Source organism: Vanessa atalanta, chromosome 7, assembly GCF_905147765.1.
Source record: "Vanessa atalanta chromosome 7, ilVanAtal1.2, whole genome shotgun sequence".
NCBI lineage: Eukaryota > Metazoa > Arthropoda > Insecta > Lepidoptera > Nymphalidae > Vanessa > Vanessa atalanta.
The window spans coordinates 11,047,409-11,059,322 of NC_061877.1; the positions used below are offsets into that span (position 1 = coordinate 11,047,409).

Below are 11,914 nucleotides of genomic sequence, written 5' to 3' on the forward strand. Positions count from 1 at the left end.
TTATTTATGTAACGATTTAAAATGTATCATAAATCTAATAACCTTACCATTCATACCTCAAGTGCTTAATGAAAATAATGTTTATGTGTAAAATGTTCATAAATTCTTGCTTTTTTTTTTGTTAAGAATCCATGACTTGATTACGTACATCCTCATTTTTCTTTCAAGATTACTTAATAGGATTATTATAATTGTTAAAGAACATTAAAACAGTTATTAATGTTAATTGTGTTGAACGGTGTGTAAATTTTAACGTATAAAAAAAAACTACAAATTATCCCTTATTTCTAAACGTATTATGTATATATAAAAAAGCATTGGTATGCGGGTTGTTAGATACACATGTGGCAGAATTTCGTTGAAATTAGACACATGCACGTTTCCTTCACCGCCGAGCACGAGATGAATTATAAACACAAATTAAGCACATGAAAATTCGGTGGTGCTTGCCTGGGTTTGAACCCGAAATCATCGTTTAAGATGTAGATGAGATGGCCCAGCGTTCTAACCGCTGGGCCATCTCCACTCTTGATCACTCATCCCTCATACTAAAATATAAATAAACCAAATAAGACGGACCTGCGCAAAGCCATGTGAGGCAAGTGAATATTTTAAAATAACTACTTTAAAAAATCAGATAATGATTAACATAAGCACTTTCCCTTTCAAATGTAACCGTTGAAAATAACGTCATGTGTCGTTGAAAGAGAGGTTTCACTATTTTATTAAATTCAAAATATTTAGCTAATATTTTATTGAAGTCAGTTCGTATAAGTCACAAAGCGACACCTTACAAATTTGTTATGACAGTTCTGCAATCATGATTCGCTTAAAGTTAGGATATCCACTTCGAGCGCAATATTAAAGATATATCGGCACTGGAGAGAAGAGAGAACGAGAAGGTTTATACATCTCGCTGCTCCATGTGGATTCGTATCCACTAACACATGTAATCAGACAGCCGACAATGCAAATTTCCTCACGATGTTTTCTTTAGCCGTCGAGCACGAGCAATCTTGGGAATTCACGTGTACCTACGATAACCATCTCAAATAATATTGAATCAAAATTCCAAGTTAATTAATATGATACTACTATGATGTAACTTTATTAATTATCTACTTATGTATTACACGATTTCAATTACCTAAAATCATAGTTGTTATTTCTCGCTCAAATTAGGTATTTAAAGTATATATCCGTGTATGTAAAACAATGAGATGATAGACAAAATGAATAAAGTTTAATGAGACAAAAGTTAAAGCATTAGTTATAACAGGAATAAAAACAAGCTCATGAAGAAAGAGAGAAAGGATCCGTCGCCCAGAAATAACGATCAGATTTGTTTTTATCATATAATGCAAAACTATAATATGTTAACCGTCTTGTAGAGTTTATAAAACATTTCATCATAGTCTATTAGCATTAGGATCAAAGGCTGGTCACGACCCAGATATTAATCATCAATTATATAACCCTTCCTCCTTTCACGATACGTCCAGGAAGACGCACAATGAAACCGATACACCTGTTCAAATCTCGACTGTACCCTTTAGTGAAAGCAAATTATATCACCAGACCGGTATTTTTGGTGTGTGAATACATTCTGACGGAAGACATATTTGATTAAATTAAGTGGGTCAAGCGTTTTAAACAGAGAGGTGAGGTATAATGTGATGTTTATTTATTACTTGGCGAACTGTTGTCGCGTCTTCCTGCATCCGTAATTTTAATGGATGAGGTTGCCATTTGGTTTTAGCTGAACATATTTGGCTTTTAGTTGTCCGGTTTTTGCTAGAATTTTTGATGGCTTTACATATTTATAAAAAAAAAAAAAACGACGACGAACGCTGAGCCTTACTCTGTTATCGCATATGATGTGTTACACCTCACCTTGGTAATAAGTCACATTAACTTTTTATTTGAAAAATGGGTTGGTACCAACGGCCTATTCCAGCACAGCGCGCGCTCCACACTTCCGCCCTTCTCACGAAATCACTCCCATAGATTTCAGAAAAGGGAGAACAAATATATTACCTGCCAAAATATGTTAAGTTTATAAGATATGTCAAAATATCCAGCCTGCTATAATATCAAGTCTAGCCTTTATATTTTACGATGTGTAAACTCAATTGACCTGAAACTTAACCCAATGCATTAGTGCTCGGTGATTATTTATGTTATCCGTCCATGTATTAGAAGTCCTTCTATTCTTCTATATATCCACAGACTATGTTCATAGATAAGTCAAATAGAAAGTAATGAGTTGTTATGTATTAATGTTTGCAGTTCCATTGTTACTAGCTAAATAGTTCAAACGTCTGTACTAATTTGATTAACATAATCTTCTTCAGTGTAGTTGTTACTTCAAACCTCAGTATATTTTATGTTTGTATGTATTTGTATTGTATTGTTATTAAACCGTTTACGTATTTAATAATACCATGCCATGAGGTAATGATCTATAATTAGCGTCAGAAAATGAAATTGCAACTAGTTTAACTTTAATTTCAATTCTGTGAATTAGAGTTCTTTGTAAATAAATCTTAATTTTTAGAAGGTGTATGCTTCATTATAAACATGATTTTTTTGTATTAGCAAAATCTGTAATACCGCGTTTTGATAGTTAAAATAGTATGATTTTGCTAACGCTACTTCCGTGCACGCATTGTAACGATCAAGTAATTGATGTTATGTTATTTTTATAAATTAAATATTACATCAATGTGTGAACATTCTCTTAGGGTTACGCAATATTTTGACCTCATAGAGTATAAGCCCGTTGAGACCAGGGAATTATAAGCACGTTAGATACAACAAAGTCATATAACACGAGGAACTATTCTTGCGATAGATAAACTGTATAATACACATAAAGGCGCTTTTCTATTGTTTTCGTTAAATTATGTTCTTATTGTTGTAACGTTATTGTTAAGCTCTGTTCCGGTTAAGGGGGTAAGTGAGACAGAGTAATTAGAGCCACAGTGTAACAACTCAGATCACATGCATCGCAGCGCGTTAGCAAAGCAAATATTATTCTTCAGGGATTCTCAACCTTTTTGTCTGAATCCTCGTCCGTATATTAATAAAAGGTAGACAGACTACCAAATGGGCCTACTGTAGGTAAGTGGTCACCACCGCCTATTAGACATTGGCACTGCAATAAATATTAGTCATCCCCAGACTTGCTTTGGGAACTTGGGTTAATTCCCTTGTGCCTTTAGTAAAACTGGCTCATTAGTATTATAAACAACTAGTGTTATAGTGATAGGTCGTTAGCCTAGTTCATCCTTGGGTTTCAAGTTTGGTTTATACCAAATTTCATCAAATTCAGTTCAATAAGAGTGAAAAACAAATAGACTGACATTTTCGCATTTATAAAATTAGTACAGAAATTGTAATTAATATTTTCTTCGTTGCTATGAGGAATAACTCGATTAACTTTGCTGTTTCATAAATTCAAATCATTTGTAAAAATACATTGGTAAAGAAGGCATATTATTCGATACAAGATTATATAGATGATAAAAAAGCGTGGAGTTAATGCTTGTTGACTTCCATACAGGACATATTACATATATATATAATTGTATTTAACTAACATGACTGTATTTTTAGATGCTGAAAAAGAGTAACTACTGAGTTTCTCGCTGGTTCTTCTCGGTAGAATCTACATTCCGAACCAGTGGTAGCTTCAATTAATATAGTTTGTTAAATGACGATTCAAAAGGGCTTGTAAAAGCCTACTTACATTAACGGCCTATAAATTTTCCACTGCTGGGCTAAAGCCTCCTCTCCCTTTGAGGAGTAGGTCTTGGAGCATATTCCACCACGCTGCTCCAATGCGGGTTGGTAGATAAGCCTACTTTAATAAAGTATATTTTGATTTGATTTGATAATTTGATGATTTGAATTTATTACTACCATATATATTTAATCGAGACTTTGTTTAAATAAATTTATATTAATTTTATTTGGACTAAAGATCCACACGCTCTAGTTGCGAAATCCTGATTTGACATAAACATGTATTCTAGTCATACAATCTCAAAATTGAATTACACGATATTTCATCAAAGTAACGGGGATGACGTCAACACTTTCCCATTATTTAATAAATTATTCATAGCTATTGTACACTTTGTTATTGTAATTTAGTAATGCTCAGCGATGGAAAATATCGTGAGAAAATCTGCGTGTTGAATGAAATTCTGAGACATGTATGTCCACGCGGTGAGTAATTTTATCTCTACATAGATACAGATCGAGATCTACAGAACTATTTCGGAGCTTGGTCCTGTGTACAGAACGTGCATGAATAATCCAAATTGGAGCTGGTTAGAGCGAGTCGAATGCATTCGCCATTTCTCTCTCACCCCTTCCAAATTACGTCACTTACTAATTTATATAAATATCGAACTTAAAAAAATTACGTGTAAAATTACACGTTATATTTTATGCAATAATGTTTTAGAATATTTTGTAAATTATATTCAAATCGAAAGTTCGTACAGATAATTATTGTGAGAGTATACAGTAATCATATTAATTTCAACAATTGGTCAGGATAGTCTAATAACATACTATATCGTATTTCTTAGGCTGCCTATAAACAATATTTTAAAAAGAAAATATGTAATATTTAGTAGTCTATGACCAGGAAACGCTTTAACAATGAATAAGTCTATTTAACATACTGAATAAATTTATTGAAGAAAGTCTTTGCCGAAAATGTAATTAAAAACACGGTTTATTATTATTATTGATGATACCTTTGCTTGCAATAAAAGGGAAAAAAAGAGTCACATAATCTTACACAATCGCCAGTGATTATGTCACAAAATTATACGACATATAATAAAGTCGCAAAATTAAAATTCAACTCAAAACCAACACAACTTACAGGCATAAATATTAATACTTATTCCAGTGACCCACAATGTTACGTATTGATCGTAATATAGGTATTAAAAACGAGCTATATGACACGGTCGAGCTGTTCTAAAATAGCGTTTAAAAATGTTTTATTATGATTCGAATTGTAAGGACTACTTTCGTAACAGCTACCGGATGATTTCGTGAAAGGTGGTACGACCAAGTTAGACATCTAGTGTTGGTGTCAACGTAAGAACTATAAATTACATTTAACCTATAGACTATTGGCCTTATTTAGACAATTACGTAACGATTGTTTTCGATTCGATGTTCTATGTATTATCAATTCATTATATGAGATTTATTTTACTGGTTATGGCTTTATGCAAGCTCATCAGAATGGTACTAATAGTACCCACTCATAATATATTCTACCGCCAAATAGCAATAATTTGGATTTATTTATTAACTCATTATGGCACCCAAACTTAAAACTAAAAATTACAATTTCGCTACACAAAAGTTGCATGAGGTACAACCGGCCTTATCGCTAAACAGCGATCTCTTCCAGGCAACCTTTGGACAGAGGATCATAATATTTATATGGGAAGGGTACAGTAATTTGTTTGTATTTTCTTATGGTTTGAAGAGTGACTAAGCTAGATGACCTACAGACACAGGATCATTAAAAAAATTCCCGTGGATTTACACATAACATCTTAGCTCCAAGGGTCGGTGGGGCGCATAGCCGATCTAAGGAATGATTAATAAGTATTTCTTATAACAACAATATCTTTGGTTGGTTTCACTTGGTGGTACCCATCACCCACTCGTCAGATATTCAACAACACAGTATGAAAGAAGTATTTGGTGTGTTCCGGTTTGAAGGGTGAGTGAGCCAGTGTAACTATAGGCACAAAGGACATAACATTTTAGTTCCCAATGTTGGTGGCGCATTGGTGATGTAAGGAATGATTAATATTTCTTAAAGCGCCATTCGGTATGGGCGGTGTTGACCACCTAATATCAGGGTCCCATTTGCTCGTTCGTTTACCTTTATATTTAAAATATAACGTGATTTATTAAATACATTAATCAAACCTAGATACAGCAATTATATGATAGGTAATTATTAGTAACTAATTTATTATTATAATAATAAAGACTTTTTTTTTAAATTAAGAACGGAAAAATTCATAAAAAACCTACTTATTTAAAATAAGGTAATTTGTGTAATAAATTTCATGATATTAAATTTAAACTCGTATTTTATAATCACATCTATTTACGAACACCTTACAAAAACAACATTACACATCTGTCAATTAGCTATCGATAATTTAATAAAATGCTGTTACATCACTATTTATTTCTCAGCTAAGCTGGATTTTATTTTATAATGATCAATCTATATTACATTAGAAAGGTGCTCATCTATCATTGAAGTCCGTTGTGTAACTAACAGACAGTTGACGTAACTCATGTCCGACTAAGACGTTTTTCTGAGACAGGACGGGGTAAATTGAGCGGAGTTCATGCCGGTGTGGTTATCCTAACGCCACTGGGAGACACAATACCCAGCGGAAGTCATAATTCAGCTGGCTATACACCTCTCGAACCTCCACCATCGGTACTAAACACAGTGTACTCTGCAATCAAAAACGTTTTCTCAACCAACACCCCATCACATGAAGACCCCACGATCGTAGACCAGGTACCGCCACCGCCACAACCCGTTCCACCTTTCAGACCAATGGGTTGGGGAGCGGTGAACTCTTACGGAGAACCAGCCATGGTTGATAGTTACACGGATTATGATCCTAATTATCAATATCCTCCATATGATTACGCTTCTTCCAAACTCTCCGTCGCTCCATCCGCCCACAAGCATGTACATTCGCAAGGCTTGACTCCATCGAAAATCAAAAAGATTAATGCAAATTTAGAAAAGTTGAACGCGTACATGAATGAAAACCAAAGATCGTCAGACGAACAGCCAAGATTAAATAAGGATTATGCAGAAATGTTGAAGAAAGGTCTCATACCGCTTCTACCAACGCAAGTTGTCAGTGATAACGAGATAGGTGTGCTACCAGCTGAATTCCTGCCTGATCCGATGACGTTTACGACGACCACGACAACAACAACCACGACCCCACCGACGACAACTACAAATAGTTCAACTGGAACGGAAAGTACTAGACGGAAGAAAGACACCAAATTTATTCTTCGAGGAAACAGGATTGTTCAAGTGTGACAATTGACTTATTGACTGACAGAGGTATGTTCACGACTCGACTCCGACAGACATTTATTTGACTTTAACTCAAAAACTTGACTGGTTTTACTCTTCAATTGACAATTATATTAAAATATTAATGAGAAGTATATAACACGAAGATGCAAATAAGACATAATGCTTGACAAAATACCCGAAGGATGCGGGTTCAAACCCTGCTGTGACTACTTTACTTTATCCTTAAATATTTTCTTATTTTCAAAAAAGTACATAAAAATGACAAAAGTCAACTATTAAAACTTAATTTTATTGATGTATTTTCATAATTGCAGATATATTTTTTATTAGTACCACTTCTATTTACTTTGTGGTATGACATGTGGAGGACATTCTATCGCTAAACAGCGTTACTTATTATTGTTGTGCTTCAAATTGAAGATTGAATGAGCCAGTATAACTACAGGCACAAGGGTCATAACATCTTAAATTCCAGATTGTTGGCGCATTGGCGATTGTTGTGAAAAATGGTTAATATTTTTTACAGTAACCACCAAAGTACCACGTTTTACAGTGGTAGTGAACACTTACCATCAGGTGGTCTATTTGCCTCACCACCTAGTAAAAAAAAATATTTTTATAACCAATCACTTCTTTATACTAATATACTGATTTATTTCTGTTTTCAGAATCTCCTCTATACGGTTCCGTGCTCGACACTGAAAATTTACAGTACCACCATTTGTAAAAAAGCCAGCATCAAGTCTAGATATTTGTTTTCTTCGACGTCAAGGTCAATTTTCAATCGCATGTAACAATCAGTTTTTCTTGCTTTTTTGGTCAGCTAAGCTATTCTGTAAGTGACAAATTAAACACTTGGTGCTTGATCCGTTAAATTTTGAAATCCGGCATACGGTTATACGTCGTTAAAATGTTGTAATAATTATTGTAGTCTGTAATGTTTTCTGACATTTACGACGGATTTCTACGTCGAAGTACGAGTTTACTCTTACATAATAGTTCCATAGGAACGGATAATATTTGTTACTAAAAGCAAACTAAATTGAACCAAAAATTTAATAAGAATTTTTAATATTTATTGGGTTTTTTTCCTATTCGAATTATGTAAAGCCTCATTCCATTAATATTGTCTTATTTTTTAAGAAATAATTTGTTTTGATTTTAAACATATTTTTATTTTAAAATAGCAACACCATTTAAATTGTTTATTTTGTAAAACAGAATAAAAATAAACTTTATAGGACTTTATAAATGGAGTGAGGTTCATAAAATATATTCAGCCCATTTCAACTCGAACACTTTTGTGCTACTTTTGAAATAATTTGATGGATGACCAGGAAATACAACCAGATGATCTGCGTTGTACTAAGTATCATAAACACAATTATTGTATATTTTACTCTAAAACTACTTATGAGTGAATGGAGTATCAAAAATAAGTAGTAGTTTTTATAAAAAACGAGTCCTCAATTTATCCATGCTAATACTAAAATAAAATTACTGAAGTCCGTCAACAATTTGCAACGCCATGACAAAAATGATCCGGAAATGAGCTGAAATCAATCTTAGTTTAGAAGCTGAACAGATAAAAAAATGTTTGAAATATTTTACCTAATGTAGTTGTAAAAAGTTTGATTAAATTTGTTGCCAGATTTTCATACTTCATTAACATCATTAATTCATTAAAACCTTAATTTTAACGCATCACGAAATTACAACTTTTTGCTGATCATTTGAAGAAACAGTGTAACTATATTTTTTTACAGTGTGGTAGTCTTTGTGACGTAATGAATGCGATAACTGATAATAAGTCTCTCATTTAAATAATTAATTTTATAATAATGATAAAGGGAAATGTACAATTATTATTATTATTTTTAAGTAATATTTAAAATTGGAAGATGGTCAATTTGATCATCGTCTGCTATGTTGTATTGTTCACTTTAATCTTTCGCGATAAATGCACACAGAGTTAGGTACTTCAAGGTCAGCTAACCGACTGTATATAAAATATAAAAAGGAATATTATTAATATCTATATTTTTTACTCTGTAAAAATTACTGAATGTCTTTCCACCTTTGCTGTTTGTAAATTGTAGAAATGAATCAATATTAAAAAAAAAAAACATATAAAATGAAATCTGTCAGTATTACACTTTTAATATTCTTAATAATTGTGAATTTAGTATGTATTTAGTTCTTAGATTGGTCTTTTTGTACATAAATTATGCTCAAATAATAATTTATATCTAATGTATAAGTATTTTACACTTTTGTAAATAAATAATTTGAAAAAAGTTTAGTTTTTTTTTTTAATATAACTTGATTATGCAGTTATGAATAAGTGAAGTAAGCTACTTCTAGAATTATTAAAATAGCTACGATGACATTCAAAACGCCATTTTCTTACGAATCACTGATTAATATCATGGAGTATAGATTCTTCAAGATCTCACCAAAGATTATCACGATTAAATAAGTTGTTCATTTTTTAGTTTTTACATCGGAAAAAATGATATAAATACAAGTGAAGTGAGAAGGCTGATTTTAGTTACTAGGTTTGGAAAAGATTAGCTTAAGTTTAAGCTGTTGACCAAGATTTCCTCCGGGGTTTTCGCAGTGATCTTGAAAAGGGGGTAAAATATTTTTTTTTATTTTTTGTGCATTAACTCGAATCTTCTACTTGATAGGTTAATTGTGACTGTGCATGCATGTGTGTGTATACCTCCATTTGCTTTTATTATGCTGTACTAATTAAGTTGTATGAGTTTTTCAAATATCGCTGGTCGTTGTTGAGTTTTAGTAATGTAATGTTAGGAACTGGACCAAATTACTTTACCTCCCATATCCATCCCATACCAAGACAGTACGACCATACGCGTTGTGTGTATCTATAACTATTGAGAAAAAAATTAAGAACTTTATTTGATATTAAAATTAATCATAAATATTTTTTGTTACAAAACAATTGACAACAAGTTCATGTCAATCAATCAATCATCATAGAATATACTATAACAATAGGGATCAATCAGTCTTGGTACTTGTTGTTTAAGAATTAAATTAAAACAGTCACTAATTCGTCTTTAAAAATTGCCTAATTATTGTTTAACAGTTTTACAATCAATATTAGGTGTCACCATTTTTAGAGGTCCAGTTTATATATATATACATCTCACTATTGATAAATGGTATATCAAAATAATATTCTGTATCATGTATTGTTAAAATTAAAATATAAAGGTTGATTTTCTCTATGAATAATATAATTTTGAGCCTATATGATACGAGCTAAACACGACAGTCCTATCTATTGTAATGGTAATATAGCGATCGATAAAGTTAGAAATTGTTGCTTTGTAACGCCATCTAGTGACAGGTTCAGCAAAGTGGAAAGTATGAAACTACTCCAAGAAACAGACCGTCACTCGGTCATGTTTGACTCTGCCCTTTCAAGCCTAGAGGATTGAGGCTGTAGCCGAGGCTATCGGTGAGGAAAAACCCAGATATGGAAATCTTCGAAGCCCGTACCCGGACTGGCATTTTAACCAGTCCGAAAGAACCCCACTCTCTCTGCTCCATAAAAAAATGTACCAACTGTTATGGTATATGGTGTCGCTGTCGGAATATATCTAAATATCTAATCTCTTATTAATAAACTAACTTGCACTTTAAAACATGGTATCGTGCCATCTATTGCCAAGTTGAAATACTATACGGAGTTTTTGTCTGTTGAGTTCCTTTGATAGTACGAAAAATTCTTGTCTTAACTTGAAGATGGCAGTGGCTTTAAGCATGATAAGTTGTCTATGCAAAAATAACGGAATTTAAATCAGTATAAACCAAATTCGTCGATTAACATATTTATGTATAAATCCCAGTTCAAATCTACGGACTTTTTTTTCCTATCACGAAATTAACAGTGTTTTCAAACACGTAGCATTTTTCTGCGCCTGACCTCTCCGATCGTTTTGGTTTATGTCTCTTCGTATTATGAGAGCGAAAATATAGACAGTATATTTTTTTTGCGCAGACACTGATGCTCTTTGATATCTCCTGTGTACTAGGTTTGTTGAGTTTGGGCACCGAGGGCGAAATTCGATTAGACTTATGTATAAAATATTAAGCACTGACTACAATTTCTACTACATTGATTATAATTAATCTTGACCTCTGTGAGTAATATTGTATAATTACGTTATTAAATCATGGACACCCTTTTTGGTGTCAGAATTCACATTTTATTTAGGTATCTTAGGTACCTTAGGTAGGAATATTTTCTTAAATTAAGATCTGGAGGTTGTGTATTTATTTATAGGTATGTACCTTGATAGATTAGTTATATTTAATTTACTAATCAATTAATGTACCTCATACATAGCTCTGTTTCCTTTAATATGGACGATTATATCAAAAATTAGGCAAAAACAATAAAACTCCTTTGAGGAACTCAACACAAAGATATTGTGACTCTGCCCGAATAAAAATACGCATGAAGATACAAAGGAATTTTCCCTTTTTAAGAAAAAAAATCCGTTACGTAACTATACTGATATAAATTTGCCAGCATTATTTAAAAATATTATAGTTATCTATTCACTTCCTATGTTAAATTGACGGAAACTAAGTTTAACAAAACAGTTTTACGTAACCGATCAAACCCGCGATTAGATTAACACTTCCTGATCGCTGCTTGCTCGCTTTCCAGCCATGGATAGGTGTAATCAGAACGAGTTATTGACATTGCAATGGTTATTGATCATTGAAAATTGTACTTTATGT

The 11,914-nt window shown here is 32.6% G+C and overlaps 1 protein-coding gene across 1 annotated transcript in view; it reads left to right on the forward strand.

Moving 5' to 3' along the window:
* LOC125065349 overlaps positions 1-8,174 on the forward strand; it is a 30,008-nt gene extending 21,834 nt beyond the window's left edge. Inside the window, exon 6 of the mRNA XM_047672900.1 lies at positions 7,801-8,174. Coding sequence (XP_047528856.1) covers positions 7,801-7,859 — 59 coding nt within the window. The 3' untranslated portion in view covers positions 7,860-8,174. The remainder of the gene's footprint in view (positions 1-7,800) is intronic.
* Positions 8,175-11,914: the final 3,740 nt, after the last annotated feature.